Source organism: Panthera pardus, unplaced genomic scaffold, assembly GCF_024362965.1.
Source record: "Panthera pardus isolate Hobbes unplaced genomic scaffold, ASM2436296v1 HiC_scaffold_15, whole genome shotgun sequence".
Taxonomy (NCBI): Eukaryota; Metazoa; Chordata; class Mammalia; order Carnivora; family Felidae; genus Panthera; species Panthera pardus.
This window is the reverse complement of record NW_026526710.1, coordinates 38389309-38406478: the sequence shown is the minus strand read 5'-3', so window position 1 is coordinate 38406478 and position 17170 is coordinate 38389309. Positions and strand designations below refer to the sequence as shown.

At 33.7% G+C, this 17170-nt stretch overlaps 1 protein-coding gene across 4 annotated transcripts in view; it reads left to right on the top strand.

Annotated features, from left to right (window-relative positions):
- The window catches only part of ROCK1 (Rho associated coiled-coil containing protein kinase 1), a 160861-nt gene that overhangs the window by 140119 nt on the left and 3572 nt on the right, over positions 1-17170 (top strand). For all 4 annotated transcript variants that reach the window (XM_019418335.2, XM_019418336.2, XM_019418334.2 and 1 more), the window contains 7 exons: positions 11-99; positions 3023-3211; positions 4065-4224; positions 10815-10885; positions 11085-11173; positions 16408-16486; positions 16641-16902. In XM_019418335.2, the coding sequence (XP_019273880.1) occupies positions 11-99; positions 3023-3211; positions 4065-4224; positions 10815-10885; positions 11085-11173; positions 16408-16486; positions 16641-16902 (939 nt within the window). The remainder of the gene's footprint in view (positions 1-10; positions 100-3022; positions 3212-4064; positions 4225-10814; positions 10886-11084; positions 11174-16407; positions 16487-16640; positions 16903-17170) is intronic.

Sequence of the window (17170 nt, the reverse complement as noted above, 5' to 3'; positions counted from 1 at the left end):
TTGCTAACAGAATATAAACTGAAGAAAGAGGAAGAGATCAATAATCTTAAGGCTACCTATGAAAAGAACATCAGTACAGAAAGAACCCTTAAAACACAGGTATACATTCTCTCTCAGCCTTTTCCATATGTTTGTATTTGAGTATCATATATTCAGAAGCTAACATTTGCTCTTTGTGAACTTTTTCTTAAAACTTAGGTTGTAATGTTCAATCTTTTCACGGGAACAAATAATGTAATACTCTTTCTTCATTAAATATAGAAGTCTTTTTCAGGAAATTGGATTTTAATTGAGTTCAGAAAGTAGCTTGTCTAGTCATTTGACTAGTAAGAACATGTTTTAGATTGTACAGAAGACCTATAATTAATTGACAGTAGGAAAACTTAATGAAGAGAAAACACTTGACTAAAGCCAAGAGAGAAGAACTAGGAGTAAGTAAGAAACTATAGGGGTGACTGTATCATTTTGCTATATATTTAATGATGCAGTTCACATTTTTACTAAAACTTGGTATCTTGTCATTTTACTAACTTACACAGTAGTTCAAATTCTTCATAAGGTACTGTGTACCCCAGTTGATTTTTATGGTAAAATACATATTTTTTACTTTTTATTAAATGATTATATTAGCTTTTTTACCACTTATCTACTCTCCCTCTCAGCAGTATTTCATGTTGCAACTAGATTAATCCTTCAAAAATGTACTTAATACCTGTTGAAAATCCTTCAGTAGAAGGATTGTACTTACTTTTACATCAAAACATAGACCATGAAGAAAAGGATTGACATTTATTACATTAAAATTCAGGTCTGGGGAGCCCAAAACAACATAAGTTGAAAGAAAACAAACTAAGAAGAATATTTATAACAAATGTAGAGAAATACAAATAAAAGAGGGTCTACAAATAAAAAGACAATCTTCTACGAAAAAAAAGTAAGAGACATTTGAGAAAAAAAGAATTTTAAAAAGCTAACCCATTACCATAAACCAAGAAATAAAAATTAAAGCAATAATGAGGTATCTTTTTGACAAATGGGCACATTTGAATGAGAGAGATATAATACTCCTCTTTAGCAAGAACATAGGGAAATTTATTTGTGTAGTTTTTGAGGGAGTAAACTATGAGAACAATTAACAGAATAACATATTTTAATGTGCATATTCTTTGACCCAGTAACTGCACGTTTAGGAATTTATCCTGTATAAATAACTCCATAAATGCTCAAAAGAAACACATACAAATGTAATTACAGCAACAACTTTTAAAATTTTTTTTAACGTTTATTCATTTTTGAGAGACAGAGACAGATCATGAGTGGGGGGGAGGGCAGAGAGACGGAGACACAGAATCCAAAGCAGGCTCCAGGCTCTGAGCCATGACGGACCGACTGAGCCACCCAGGCGCCCCTACAGCAACATTTTTTTTGTAATGTTTATTTTTGAGAGAGAGTGAGAGAGAGAGAAAGTGCAAGTGGGGGAGGTGCAGAGAGAAAGGGAGATACAGATTCTGAAGCAGGCTCCAGGCTCTGAGCTGTCAGCACAGAGCCCGATACGGGCTCGAACTCACGGACCACGAGATCATGACCTGAGCTGAAGTCGGACTCTTAATGAGCCACCCAGGCACCCCACAACATTATTTTTAACGGTGAAAAATAAAAATAACCCAACCACCCATCAGCATAGTATTGATAAATCATAATATATCCATACAATACAGAGCAAAGGAGCCATTAAAAATAAATGAAATAGACATATATGTAATGACATGGGGAAATTGTATTTCCCATGATATATGATATAGTATTAAATTTAAAACGAGTTGCAGCACAGAATGTATAGCATGATCCCATTTTCTAATTTAAATATCCATGTAATCAGCTTATATACATAAGGAAAAGTTTAGAAGGATACACACCCAGCAGATTGAAAAAAGAGACTTTAGCAGAGGTACTCTTTGATGGGTGATACTACAAGGGCTTTTCACTTTCTTCATAATATAGTTCTGTCTTTTATTTTTCTTTTAATATGTTAGATTTACTGTTAGAAAAATAACAATATGCATTATGAATTCAATGAAATAAGCATTTACTCCATTAAAATATGTATATGGGCTCCTCATCCTAGATAGGACTAAATGTACATGGAAATGATGGTAGTTGGGCTTTTTTTCTGTTTTAATGGAAAAATCTTCGGTTTCTTTTAAACATAATTGCAGAAAATACCATGACTTAGGTTTTAGTTTATGTAGCTTAATTTCACATGCTTTTAACACTTCTCAATTTGAATATGTTCTTTCCTTCTGGCAAAAGGGATTAACCTCAGCTGTTCTCTCTTACATTCAAAAGGGCCTCAGTATGGCCTGGTAGATACCATCTCCTTACTTACCTACTTGTCCCAAGGAAAAAAATTATCTTGGGCCTTTTTGCCTGTGTGTGGTTTCATCTGATTATAATGCCATCCTTGGCTCTTCTCTTTAATACTATTTCTTCTTTGCTTATCCAACTCTTATTTGTCTTTTTAAGAAACATATGTGGACACATGTGCAGGTACACCAGGAAGCCACCCCTGACTTCCCCAGGTCTCAGTTAGGTACTGCTCCCATAGCACCATTGTTAGCCTCTTTTCTTTTAACTCACCACTCTGTACTATAATGCGTGCTTGTCTGGCTCCTCCATCAGACTATGATACCTTTGAGGCATAACTCTATTTTTTGTCTTTATATCTAGTACCTATCAAAGTGCCTACGTACAGTATAATGCTGAATGATTATTGAACAGTAAAAAAATTCTTTGTAAAAAATTTTTACAAGACTTAATCTGGTTCTTACATTTGAACAATGAGATAAAACAGTAATAGTTACTTGTGCTACCAGTTATGTTCCATCCTTTATTAGGTTCTTCTGATTTTCCCACACAAATAGTCCTTCCTGATTTTGAGGAAGAAAATACATTTTTAGTGGAGATTTAAATCAGATGATTCCAACATAGATCCTTATTTAATAATATTTTAATATTTGAATAGGCTGTTAACAAGTTGGCAGAAATAATGAATCGGAAAGATTTTAAAATTGATAGAAAGAAAGCTAATACACAGGATTTGAGAAAGAAAGAAAAGGAAAATCGAAAGCTTCAACTGGAACTCAACCAAGAAAGAGAGAAATTCAACCAGATGGTGGTGAAACATCAGAAGGAACTGAATGACATGCAAGCGGTAAGGTTTGTGTGTGTGTAGGATTATTTTCTTAATTTGTTATGTCTGTTTATACCTATTATCTATTGATCTTCTCTAGATATTTTTAGCATAAAAATGCATATTCAGGTTTATACTCTCCACAGTTTGATCATTATTACTCTAATATGAACCATGATGTTGAAAAACTAGAAAGATACTCCATTTCCTATTAACCATGATAATTTTTACCCATTAGCATTTGCTTGATTAGAGATGCTCCTTTGAGAGAATCAAAAAGAAGTTTTGCCTTTTTGGTTTTTGATTAAAATTGAGATATGACTGGTATAATACTAACTACAGTTAAGTTAGAGGATTTGAAGTATTGTATATTTTTTTGTTTAATCAGGACTCACTTTTCTGAAATCAAAATATCAAACTTAATTTTTTTTTTATACTTCCTGGCCTGTAAATAGCACAAAATTGAGAACTGGTCTCTGGTCCTAGATTGACTTGGATACAAGCACTGACTCTCTATCATTTATGGTTTTACCATCCTGAGAAGCTTTCCATATTTTTTAAACTGTTTCATTTGAAGCCATAAAAGCATTTCCTACTGTTTTAACAGGTGTTTGGTTTTTGTGTTTTGATGCTTTACATTTAAAAAATACAAACAAAATTTGTTGAAAGCAAGGAGAAAAGGAGTTTACCAAGCAATGTATTAATGAGGAAGAGAACTTGCATTTTTTACAATTGTATCAAAATCTGTGGTAGTAAACATTCATGAAGTTTATACTAATTTTTTAGTATTAGTAGTTTTAGATTCTTCATAGTTCCATTAATTCTTAATTTTTAATTTGAAAATTTGATTTTGATTTCTTTATTTCAAAAATAGCAATTGGTAGAAGAATGTACACATAGGAATGAGCTTCAGATGCAATTGGCTAGCAAAGAGAGTGATATTGAGCAATTGCGTGCTAAACTTTTGGACCTTTCGGATTCTACAAGTGTTGCTAGTTTTCCTAGTGCTGATGAAACTGATGGAAACCTTCCAGGTAAGAACATTTATTTTACTTAATTCAGGTTTGCTTCATTCATGGAAATTAATGTATGTTACTTTCATTTAGCTTTCTACCTCTTTGTCATTTTATTTTTCCCATGGATCCTTAAGAAGAAATTTATGCTTCTGTTAGCCAAAGTCTGATTATGTTTGCATTTTATAGAATAAAAGCAGTCAAAAGAAATTTTAGGCTATTAAAATAAATTTGAGAGGCTCTACCTGAATAGAAATCTGAAAAAGGTTTTGAACCAAAACAGCCTAACTAAAAGCTGAAAATGGTGAAAGCTGAAGCTGCTTATACCTCTCATTATTTAAAGAAAATTATTATATGTGTTTTCATGAGTAGCAGCTCTTTAATGTACTGTGGGTTTTTTGTTTTTATGTATTTCTGTGCAAAAACTAAGAACTGTACTTAATAATCAGAACCATACCAGCCTATATATAGACCTTTCTAAAGTAGTAGAGATAAACTTCGGTCAGACTTTAAGTTTTGAATTTAGAGAAATAGATAAAAGGGATTGAGAGATGCAGTTAGGGGGCAGAGAGTCAAGTAAAGGCAAAAGTGAGAGTATCTAGGATTTCAGACTTTTTCTATATCTTTTTTTTTTCTCCCAGTTGAGAATCAATTAAAATTCTTGGATTTAGTGTAGGGTAAGTTATAGTACATTTATGTCTTTTTAACAGAGATAAGCAATACACATAATACATGTTCAGTTTAGAAGTGAATAGGTTATAAATGTTAAAACATGCATTACAAATTTTAAAGATATAAATGTTTACATACACACACAAGCTTGACATACTGCTGCTTATCATTTTTTTTTAATGTTTATTTTTGAGAGAGGGAGGGGCAGAGTGCGCGCAAGGGTGGGGCAGGGAGAAAGAGGGAGACACAGAATCTGAAGCAGGTTCCAGGCTCTAAGCTGTCAGCACAGAACCCGATGCAGGGCTCAAACCCGTGAACCGTGAGATCATGACCTGAGTTGAAGTCAAGACACTTAACCAACTGAGCCACCCAGGTACCCCCTACATACTACTGCATATTCTTAGTTCAAGGTTTTGGAGGTTTTGTTTACATGGCCATAAACTTGAAAATTGATTTTAATTTGTGTATTTCCTGTGTAATGTGTTAATAGATATTTATGAAGTAACACATTTTATATTATAGTGATTCTATTTTAACAGATACTGTTTTTTGAGAATTTGATATAAAAAACTTAATAGACTACTTAGAAAATGGTATTATTGTTCTTGGTCAAGAAAGTGGGACTCAAAGTGAAAAGTGAATTCAACTCTTACTTATATACCACGTAATCCCTGCCCTCCTCCTTTTGTGTGTTTTCTAGCCCAAAATCAGATCTCTTAGAAGGGCATGGAGTAAAATTTCTTATTATAGTGGTCAAGGAATTCCTTCGCTTTTCCCATTTTTGGTTTTCTGAAACCTTCTGCCTCTTGAGAATCTTGTAGGTGCATGTCCTTTATCAGAGAATCACTTTGGATTTAACAAGAACCTCTTGCTTCAGCTGTTGTTTGAAAAGCTTTCAAAAGTTAGATTTAATCATCAGTATGACTTTTAGGGGTGTTTGGCTACATCCTTTCAATTGTTGAACTGAAATTGTAGCTTAGAGTCCAGGAATTCTTTCTATTTAGATAAAGTTAAATATCCTGGCCAGGTTTTTTGTCTTTATTCCACCCGTTTCCCTTTAACTTTGGTTATAATGATGTCTTATTATGTGTATCTTGGTTTTCTTTTTATTAGGTTAAACATTTCAGTCAATTCACTATTGGTAAATACTATTCAGAAAAAATTTGAATTGAATGATGAGTTTGAGGGACATCTAAAGAGGAGGAAGGTGATGAGTTTTGTCCTCCATTCTGGCTTATTCAGGAAAACTAAACTCAGAGGACGATCAGATGGTTTGATTCGCTGACTTAAGTTAGGGATCCATTTAGATTTCAGAATCCTGACCTAATAAATACACTTAAGAATCAGTCAGCAGAGGGGTGAATGGGTAGCCCAGTTGGTTAAGTGTCCAACTTTGGCTCAGGTCATCATCTCATGGCTCCTGAGTTCAAGGCCCCACGTCGGACTCTGTGTTGACAACTCAGCCTGGAGCCTGCTTCAGATTCTGTCTCCATCTCACTCTCTGCCCCTCCCCTATTTGCACTCTGTCCCTCTCTCAAAAATAAATAAACATTTTTTTTTTTTAATTTTAGAAAATTAAACTACAGACTGAAAAAGGAAGAACTTTGAATGGAATACATTTACTCAAAAGTTAAAGGCCTTTTGAAATATGGATCATATTTTTTAGTTCAGTGAGATGGGTGTTTATAGGTAGTTGGGTGGATGAACTGATAATATAACTTAGTTTTAGATTTCATCATTCAGTATAAAGATTCTCATTTAATTATCTTGTATATCTAGAGCTCAGTCTCTACTTGTCCTTAAGTAGATAAAATCTCTCCTGTTTCCCAATTCTCAAAAGCTTAGAAAAAAAATTATCTGTTGTACAACCTTCTGAAGTTCTTAAATTACTTTTATTCTGATTCTTTTATGTTTTCATCCTCCTTTTGGTTCTGTGGCAGGTTGTGGCATAGCACACTGTGTAAATATAAAGATTACACCTGAGTTAAGATTTTCCTATTGCCTCAGTGACAAAAAGACAACGTGATAACTCCCTTATTCTTTCTCTTTCCTTCTTTTGGAACTATTGACCTAATAATCTGAAAAGAATGTAAAAGTAGATGAAGCACTAGGAAAAACACTTGGTATCAATATTCTAATATTCATTATCTCTTGTGGATTATCTGCCTCATTCTCTTTCCATCTAACTTTATGTCTCTCAGTCTTTGAAATTTAAACTTGTAAATGGTGGATTTCTTGGTGTATTGCCAAGTATTTAAGTATATGAGAACTTCCAACTTGCCCACATCTAATCAATGATTTGGAGATGATGCATCTGAATTCTTGAACATTAATTTCATTTTTATATCACTTCTGAATATAATTAAAATATTTGGCAATGGTTCCTTAGCTCTGTTTCTTAAGCAGTATGTGTTTATGCAAGTAAACTTTGATAGTCTTCAGCAGTTAACTTTGATATTTAAATTCGCTGTATTGGATATTGATTTATATATAGTCTCTATGTCTCTTATTTGGGTAAAGGAATCAATTGCTGATTTGCAATGGTACATACATAAATTTTTTATAAGTTAAAATTGCTTTAGAAATACATAAAACCTGGAGCCAAGTTGTATTTGTACTTTGTACTTTTGTAGCATATTATTGATGATAATGTAGAGTTAGGAGTCCTCAACATGTTTTAATCTGGAGAAGCTGATTTCTGTGTTTGTGATGGAAAAGATGGAATTTAAAACATTTTACTTTCAGATTGCTACATATGTCACAAGTTGTCATGGTTTTAAAGGAGGTTTATGTATACACACACACACACACACACACACACACACACACAACTAATATGTTAACTTGTATGTAAGACATGAGTAAGTAAACAGAGGAGAAGCTAGTATGTAGTTTTTAATTCGTCCCTGAGCTTAGTTCACCTGCTTTTGTGAAGGGAATGCACCGGAAGGAAAAACTAAAATTCTCTCCTGTAACCCTGTTGTTTTAAATTGGTGAAAACCTGGGGCTCCTGGATGGCTCAGTTGGTTAAGTGTCCAACTTCGGCTCAGGTCATGATCTGACAACTTGTGGGTTTGGGCCCCGTATCCGGCTCTGTGCTGATAGCTCAGAGCCTGGAACCTGCTTCAAATTCTGTGTCTCCCTCTCTCTCTGCCTCTCCCCCACTTGCACTCTGTCTGTTTTAAAAATAAATACAGGGGCGCCTGGGTGGCTCAGTCGGTTAAGCGTCCGACTCTGGCTCAGGTCATGATCTCGCGGTCCGTGAGTTTGAGCCCCGCGTCGGGCTCTGTGCTGACAGCTCAGAGCCTGGAGCCTGTTTCAGATTCTGTGTCTCCCTCTCTCTCTGACCCTGTCCCATTCATGCTCTGTCTCTCCCTGTCTCAAAAATAAATAAACATTAAAAAAATTTTTTTTTAAAAATTAAAAAAAATAATAATAAAAATAAATACACATTTAAAAAATCTAAAAAAATATATTATTATAAATTGATGAAGACCTTCACATTTCCTCAGCACCTTTTTTTGAGTTCCAAATTTCATTTAATTTAAATGGGAACAAATAAAAAAGGGCTTATTTAATTCATAAAATGCCTTTGATGTACAAAATTTCTTAAGAAACACTGAAATGACAGATAAAGTCATAACCTACAACAATCCATTGAAAATACATTAAAGAAAACACTGGCAGATAATCCAAACCTAGAGTCATAAAGCATAAATATTTTTGGCATATATTCTCATAGGAGAAATAACTTGAGTGTGGGGTATTTTGGCATACACAATTTTGTATAAAGGTCAAAATTTCGGTGGCTTTCACATATTTTCTGTGAGGAATTACTGGTAGTAAATTGGAGGAGTAAACGAGCTGCAATTTGGAGCACACCGAAGGAAAATTTTCCTAACAATAACTTGATGCTTTTGTAAGAGTATTTGTGAGTGATTAGCAACCTTCTGTGTGTTGTTTAATGTAAAACTGCCCTTTGGGTTTGTTTTTTTTTTTAATGTTTATTTTTGAGGGAGCGGAAGCAGGGGAGGGGCAGAAAGAGGGGGACCCAAGATCCAAAGAGGGCTTTGCCCTGATAGGCTGATAGCAGTGAGCCTGACAGGCTCAAACTCAAGAAATGTGAGATCATGACCTGAGCCGATGTTGAACACAACCGACTGAGCCACCCAGGTGCCCCTAAAACTGCCCTTTGGTTTTTAAACCATCATTTATAAAGGGTAGCTTTAACTGGCTAATTCAGGGGGGAAAAGCAGAACTGTAAAATAATCAGAATATATACCTACTCTGTGTGTCAGATGCCTTGAAATATATAAAAATAGTGTCAGGATATGGTCCCTGATCTTACAAAACTTACTAAGGAACTACTTAAGGAGACAAAACAATTATTGATGAACTAAGAAGTTGCTGGGAGTAGTTGGGAGAAGAGGATTGTTTTGAGCTGAGTTTTCTCATTATTTTCTCCACCTTAACAACTATAAGTTAGATGAAGAGGAGTAACAAAAGCAAAAGACAGGTACATGGAAGAAGTTGGTACAAGAAGAATATTCAATTCAATTAACTGCAAAGCTTTTTAGTTAAGGACAGAATAGCATGGTGTTCTAGGAACACAAGCTCAGAAATTAGCCTGCCAGGGTAAACTCTATAGCTTTGACAGTTACTGATAGAGTATACCCTTGGACAAGTCAGTTTACCTTCTAAGCTTTGGTGTTCTTCATTTGTAAATGGAGGATGATTGTAGAATCTATGCTATCTTATATTCATAGGAATATAATATACATTCATGGGATAATATACATAGATTAAATGTGACATTACTTGGAAAGCACATGTCAAACAAGTGTTCGGTAAATGTTACCTATTGTTGTTACGATTACTTTAAGACTTAGATGTTTTACAGCTTTTATATGTGGGGAAAGGCATTATATATTCCTGTTAGGGTCATGATTTAAGCATTGTACTTGAAAATTGCTTACTTTTTTATTTTTTTGTGTTTCAAATCATAAGACAGATATAGAAAAAAATACTCTGATCTCTAACCTGATATAAAATAATGATTTCTAATAATCATCTTTTTCCTTCAGATATTTCTAATAAACAATTATATTTAAACAGTAATAATATTTATATTTAAATACCTTGATTGTATTAGTCAAGGAATTTCTGGTATGCACAAACTGGTTAAAGTAATAGCACCTGACCAACTCAATTCTATGTTTTTTGGCTATTTATTAAGTTCTGGTATCACATACTTAAAAGTCTTTATTTATACCTCTTTAGTTTGAAAAGAATTACAATTGGACTTTAACACTAGAATTAAGTACCCCCCCAACCAGATTTTAGCAATTTTATTGAAATTATTATAGGTGTTTTACCAAAAAGTTTGTCAGAATATTGTGCTAAGAAAACAAATAAAATGCTTGTCTCTTATTCTTTGTATCTAGTTGATTCTGCCTGCATTCCTTATTTATTTATCTTCTATTCTTATCTTCTGTGAGTAATAGGACACCTCTCTGTACTTTTGCTTGCTCTTTCTTGTGTAAATCATCGCTCTGATTTGTTCCACTTGCTGCATTTTTTATTTTGCTAAATAGTTTTATAAGTGTTAAATGATATTTAAAGTCTTCTATATCATATCCCATTTAAGCTGCAATCCATTCCAGTCTTGCCTGGCTCTAAAGGGTATTGTTTTACTTCATACTTTTATAATTAAGTACTAAATGTTAATTTTATGGGAAAAGTGGCTTGGAATTTTTTTCTGCAATATTTGTATGGCCATTACAATTGATTTGTGTGATTGAAGCATGGAAGAGCAAATTGTAGCACTTATTCATTTAGCTGTGTTCAAATGCCTGTTGCTGCATGCCATCAAACAACTTGTAATAGCTTTCCTCTTACTACTACTTAAGGCTAAATACTATATATTCTTTTCCTCCTAGAGTCAAGAATTGAAGGCTGGCTTTCAATACCAAACAGAGGAAATATCAAACGATATGGCTGGAAGAAACAGGTATATATGCCTTGTTTTTTCTAATTGATAATCTGTTATATATTTTACTTTTAAAACATACTTGTATTAATTGCTCTGTTATTAGCATTGATCTTAGATTAATACAGTATACTTTAGACATAAATGACAAGTATTGTGCTTATTTTAAACCACATTAATGTTGCTCTTATATATCTTCCTCTTTTTTTCCTCATTTCAGTATGTTGTAGTAAGCAGCAAAAAAATTTTGTTCTATAATGATGAGCAAGATAAGGAACAATCCAATCCATCCATGGTATTGGACATAGAGTAAGTTGCCTTTCGTTGAATTTTAAATCATCAGGGTGTTAACTTATGATAATTATTTTTAGACATACAATTTAGTTTGTTTTGTTATTTAAATGATATTGCCTACTTTTCTAATTTAAAACTTCATATTCGGGGCACCTGGTGGCTAAGTTGGTTGAGCATCCGACTCTTGATTTCAGCTCAGATCATGATCTCACAGTTCGTGGGTTCAAGCCCCACATCGGGCTCTGCACTGACAGTGTGGAGCCTGCTTGGGATTATCTCTCTCCCCTTCTCTCTGTCCCTCCCCCACTCTCTCTATCTTTCAAAATAAATAAACTTGAAAAATTTTTTTAAATAAAAAATATTAAATCTCCATATCCAAAATCTCCATATTAAATCTAACTTTAGCAAAATGTAAGGGGGAAGATTTTGCAAAGCTGATACATGTATTCTAAAGACAAATTTTTTATTTCAAATGTTTATTAGTTTTAGGTTCAGAGAGCATCTCCAAAAGTGCTGTATATGATTATGCAGTCATTGTTAAGGATATACAAATACATCTTTTGCTTTTAGTAGTAGATCACAGAGGCCTTTAATAAGCTTAGGATTTTTCCTTGTATTCGTTCTAAAACCATTTCTTAAGCACTGCTGTCTGTATCATCGTGAGTGCTATAGATTGTACAAAGGTGAGTAAGACAGTTCCATATTTAAGGAGCTTACATACAAGTAGTAGAAAAGGTAAAACATGCAACAAAATATAAATTCAAAGTGAGATGTGGTGGGTGCTATTCATGAAAAATATAAACTTAAAATGAAGTGTTGGCATTCGTTTGGAATTAAACATTTGTGAAATCAATTATATCTAGAATGTAAAAAGAATTGAGCAGCTACCAGAGCATTCTGAAATTTTATTTCCCATTTTTTTCCTTTTTTCAATTATAGTTAACATACAGGGTTATATTAGTTTCAGGTGTACAATATAATGAGCCAACAATTCCATATTTACTCAGTGCTCATCACAATAAGTGTAATCTTAATCCCCTTCACCTATTTTACCCACCCCCCCACCCACCTCCCCTCTGGTAACCATCAGTTTGTTCTCTAAGAGTCTGTTGTTTTTTTGTCTCTTTTTTTTTCTTTGTTTATTTGTTTCTTAAATTTCACTTACGAGTGAAATAGGGTATTTATCTTTCCCTGACTGACTTATTTCATGTAACATTATACCCTCTAGGTCCAAGGTCCGTCTATGTTGTTGGAAATGGCAAGGTTTCATTCTTTTTTATGGCTAATACTCTATTCACCCATATCTTGGCTATTATAAATAATGCTGGAATAAACATAGGGGTTGTATATATCTCTTCAAGTTAGTGTTTCCGTATTCTTTGAATAAATACCTGGTAGTGGAATTACTGGATCATATGGTAATTCTATTTTTAACTTTTTGAAAAACCTTTGTACTGTTTTCCATAGTGGCCGCACCAGCATGCATTCCCAACAGTGCACAAGGGTTCCTTTTTCTCCATATCCTTGCCAACACTTGTTGTTTCTTATATTTTTAATTCTAGCTATTCTGACAGGTATGAGGTGTTATCTCGTTGTTGTTTCAATTTGCATTTCCCTGATGGTTACTGATGTTGAGCATCTTTTCATGTGTCTGTTGGCCATCTGTGTGTCTTCTTTGGAAAAATGTCTATTCATGTCCTCTGCCCATTCTTAAATTGGATTCTTTGGGAGTTTTTTGGTGTTGAATTATATAAGTTCTTTATATATTTTTTATATTAACCCCTTATCACATACATCATTTGCACATATCTTCTCCCACTCAGTAGGTTGATGGCTTGTTCTGTTGATGGTTTTTTTTTTGCTGTGCAAAAAGCTTTTTATTTTGGTGTAGTCCTAATAGTTTAATTTTGATTTAGTTTCCCTTGCCAAAGGAGACATATCTAGAAAAATTCTTTGACCTTATCAAAGAGATTACCACTTATGTTTTCTTCTAGAAGTTTTATGGCTTCAGATCTCACGTTTAGGTCTTTAATCCATTTTGAGTTTATTTTGTGTATGGTGTAAGAAAATAGTCCAGTTTTATTTTTTTGCATGTAGCTATCTAGTAATTTTCCCAGCACCATTTGTTGAAGAGACATTTTCCTGTTTTGTATTTTTGCTTTCTTTGTTGCAGATTAATTAATCATAAAAACATGGGTTTATTTCTGGGCTCTCTATGCTGTTCTATTGATCTATGTGTTTGTTTTTGTACCAGTACCATACTGTTTTGATTTCCTAATTCTTTGAAGAAGCATTGGTTGTAAAAATTTAAGTGTTCGGGGCGCCTGGGTGGCTCAGTCGGTTAAGCGGCCGACTTCGGCTCAGGTCATGATCTCGTGGTCCGTAAGTTCGAGCCCCACGTCAGGCTCTGTGCTGACAGCTCAGAGCCTGGAGCCTGTTTCAGATTCTGTGTCTCCCTCTCTCTGACCCTCCCCCATTCATGCTCTGTCTCTCTCTGTATCAAAAATAAATAAACATTAAAAAAAAATTAAAAAAAAAATAAAATAAAATAAAAAAATAAAAATTTAAGTGTTCAACCTAAATGGAATAATACATAAATACTAATATTAGAGACATCATCTTTCAACTAAGTTAAATGCTTTCAGATTGATGAAAGTTTGTTGTCTTACCTTTTTATTGAAGTATAATTTTTATAAAATGCCTAAATCATAAGTGTTCTGTTCTTTTGACAGTTACAAACACCCATGTAATCATTACCCATAACAAGATAAAGAATATTTCCATCATCCTAGAAAGCCCACTTATACCATTTTCTCAGGGGGGAAAAAAAAGAACATCTGAATTCTGTTACTGAGTTTTGCCTATTCTAGAACTTCATATAAATGGAATCATATGATATGTATTCTTTTGTGCCTGGCATCTTTCACCCAGCATAGTGTTTTGCTATGTGTATCAATTGTCTGTTCCTTTTATTGCTGAATAATATTCCATCGAATTAATATATCTCAATTTGTTTATCCATTCTTCTGTTGAGGAACATTTGGCTTGCTTTCAGTTTGGGGTTGTTATAAATAAGACTGTTATGAACATTCTTTTGGTGGATTTATGTTTTTATTTTTCATGTGTAATTACTTAGTGGAATCCTGGGTATTGAGTAAATCTGTTTTTAATCTTTTAAAAATCTACCAAATAGTCCGCAGAAATAGTTACACTGTGTTATGCTCACCAGCAGTATATGAGTTACAGTTGTTCCATGTTTTCACCATCACATGGTGCTGTCAGTCTTTGATTTATGCTGTTCTTTTATTTTATTTTTATTATTTTTAAGTAATTTTAATACCAGTGTAGTTAACATTTTAGCTATTCTAATGAAGATGAAATGCTGTCTCATTATTGTCTTAACTTGTATTTTCCCCATGACTAATGATACCAAAAATTTTTTCAGATGTTTATTGGCCATTTGTAGATCTTAAATATCTCCATGTCTTTTTCCCATTTTTAATTGGATTACTTACCTTTTTTAAGATAGATTTGTAAATCTTTTTTTTTTTTTAATGTTTTTTTAAATTTACTTTTGAGAGAGAGACAGAGTACAAGCAGGGGAGGGGCAGAGAGAGAAGGAGACACAAATCTGAAGCAGGCTCCAGGCTCTGAGCTGTCAGCCCAGAACCTGACATGGGGCTCAAACTTGTGAACTGCCAGATCATGACCTAAGCTGAAGTTGGAAGCTTAACCGACTGAGCCACCCAGGTGTCCCTGTAAAAGTTCTGTATATATATTCTGGATATGGGTTCTATATCAGAAACATGCAGTGCAAATATTTCCTAATCTGTGGCTTGCCTATTCATTTTATTTATGGTGTCTTTTAATGGAAACAAATTTATTAATTTTTTAAAAGATAGCTTTTTGTAGTCTGTCCAAGAAATTTTGCTTCTCCAAAGATTGTGAAAGTATTCTGTGTTTTCTTTTAGGAGCTTTCTATTTCTAGGCTTTACATTTAAGTTCTGATTTAAAAAATTTTTTTTAATGTTTATTTATTTTAGAGAGAGACACAGAACGTGAATGGGGCTGGGGGCAGGGGGAGGGTGCAGAGAGAGAGGGAGACACAGAATCTGAAGCGGGCACCGAGCTGTCAGCAGAGAGCACATCACGGGCTTGAACTCACAAACTACAAGATCATGACCTGAGCCAAAATCAGACACTTAACTGACTGAGCCACCCAGCCACCCCTTAAGTTATGATTAATCTCAGAATTTATTTTTGTGTTTGGTAAGAGGTTGCAGTTAAAGTTACTTTTGTATGTGTGTGTATATTTTCCATGTGGATATCTGGTTATTCCAGTACTATTTATTTTTATATATTCATCTTGAATCCTCTAATCTTGTTTATTTACTAGTTTTATTGGGTTTTCCACAGGGGTTTTCTACAAATACAATCACATCATCTCCAAATAATGATAGTTTTATCTCTTTCCAGTCTATTATGCCTTTATCACATATATGGATTCATATGATCACCACCAAATACAGAGCAGTTCCATCACAGGGAACCATCATGCTACCCTTTTATAGCCATAACAAGTGCCATTTCTGCCCCCATCTGTAATCCTGTTCTCCATCTTCATAATTTTGTGTTTTTAAGCATGGTCATATAGGTGGAATCAAATAGTTTATAACCTTTGAGATTGTCTCTTTTCATTCAGCATAATTCTCTTGAGATTCATTCAAGTTACCATTTGTTTCTCTTTATTGTTGAGTAGTATTCCATGGTATGAATGTACCAGTGTTTAACCATTCATTTGGGCTGTTTTCAGCTTTGGGCTATGTATGAACATTCATATACAAGTTTTTTTATAAATATAAATTTTCATTTCTATGGAATAAAGGCCCAGGAATTCAGTTGCTGGGTCATATGTTAAGCATATGTTTGTTTCATTTTGTAAGAAACAGCCATGCTGTTTTTCAAAGTGGCTCTGCAATTTTTACATTTCTACCACAATTATATGAGTGATCTAGTTTCTCTGCATCTTCGTTAGCATTTGGTGTTATTACTGTTTTTACTTTTTAAAGTCTGATAGGTGTACAGTGATGCCTACGGTGATTTTAATTTGCATTTCTCTAATGACTAATGATGTTGAACATCATTTCATGTGCTTATTTGCCACCTGTTTGTCCTCTTCAATGAAATGTTCATTTGTCTTTTACTGTAAATGAGTTTAATAGTTTATGTCCTGTTTATTTTCATCTTAGTAAATTGTTTCATGTTCGACCTGTAACCCAAGGAGATGTTTACAGAGCTGAAACTGAAGAAATTCCTAAAATATTCCAGGTGAAAACCTTAAATTCTAATTTTAGAAAATCTTTTATTTAATGACTAAATGCATTTTGTGAAGTATGCAAAAACACCGATGTTTTTTATAATTTGAAACTTATGTGTACAAATTAAGACTTTAAAATCTTCCTTTTACCATTCCTGAATGTAGATACTATATGCAAATGAAGGTGAATGTAGAAAAGATGTAGAGATGGAACCAGTACAGCAAGCTGAAAAGACTAATTTTCAAAACCACAAAGGCCATGAGTTCATTCCTACACTCTACCACTTTCCCGCCAACTGTGAGGCCTGTGCCAAACCTCTCTGGCATGTTTTTAAGCCACCTCCTGCCCTAGAATGTCGAAGATGCCATGTTAAGTGCCACAGAGATCACTTAGATAAGAAAGAGGACTTAATTTCTCCATGTAAAGGTAAGGCATAAAAATTACTTTTACAGTTTATAACAAATTAGAAAATTAAGTCCCATTAAAATAATTTCTTCAAGCGTAGCATTTTCTATACCAAGTTGAAAAGAGATTATAAGAAGTAGTATTTTGACACTAGAGGAGCAACATGTAGCTGTCATTTCACAGCTACAAATCTAGCTTTGAACATAATGTTTTTAAAGAGAATTACCGCCTTATAAAAAACTTACCTTTAAGAAATTACTCTAAATTGGAGAGAAGAGCTGTAGGTGAG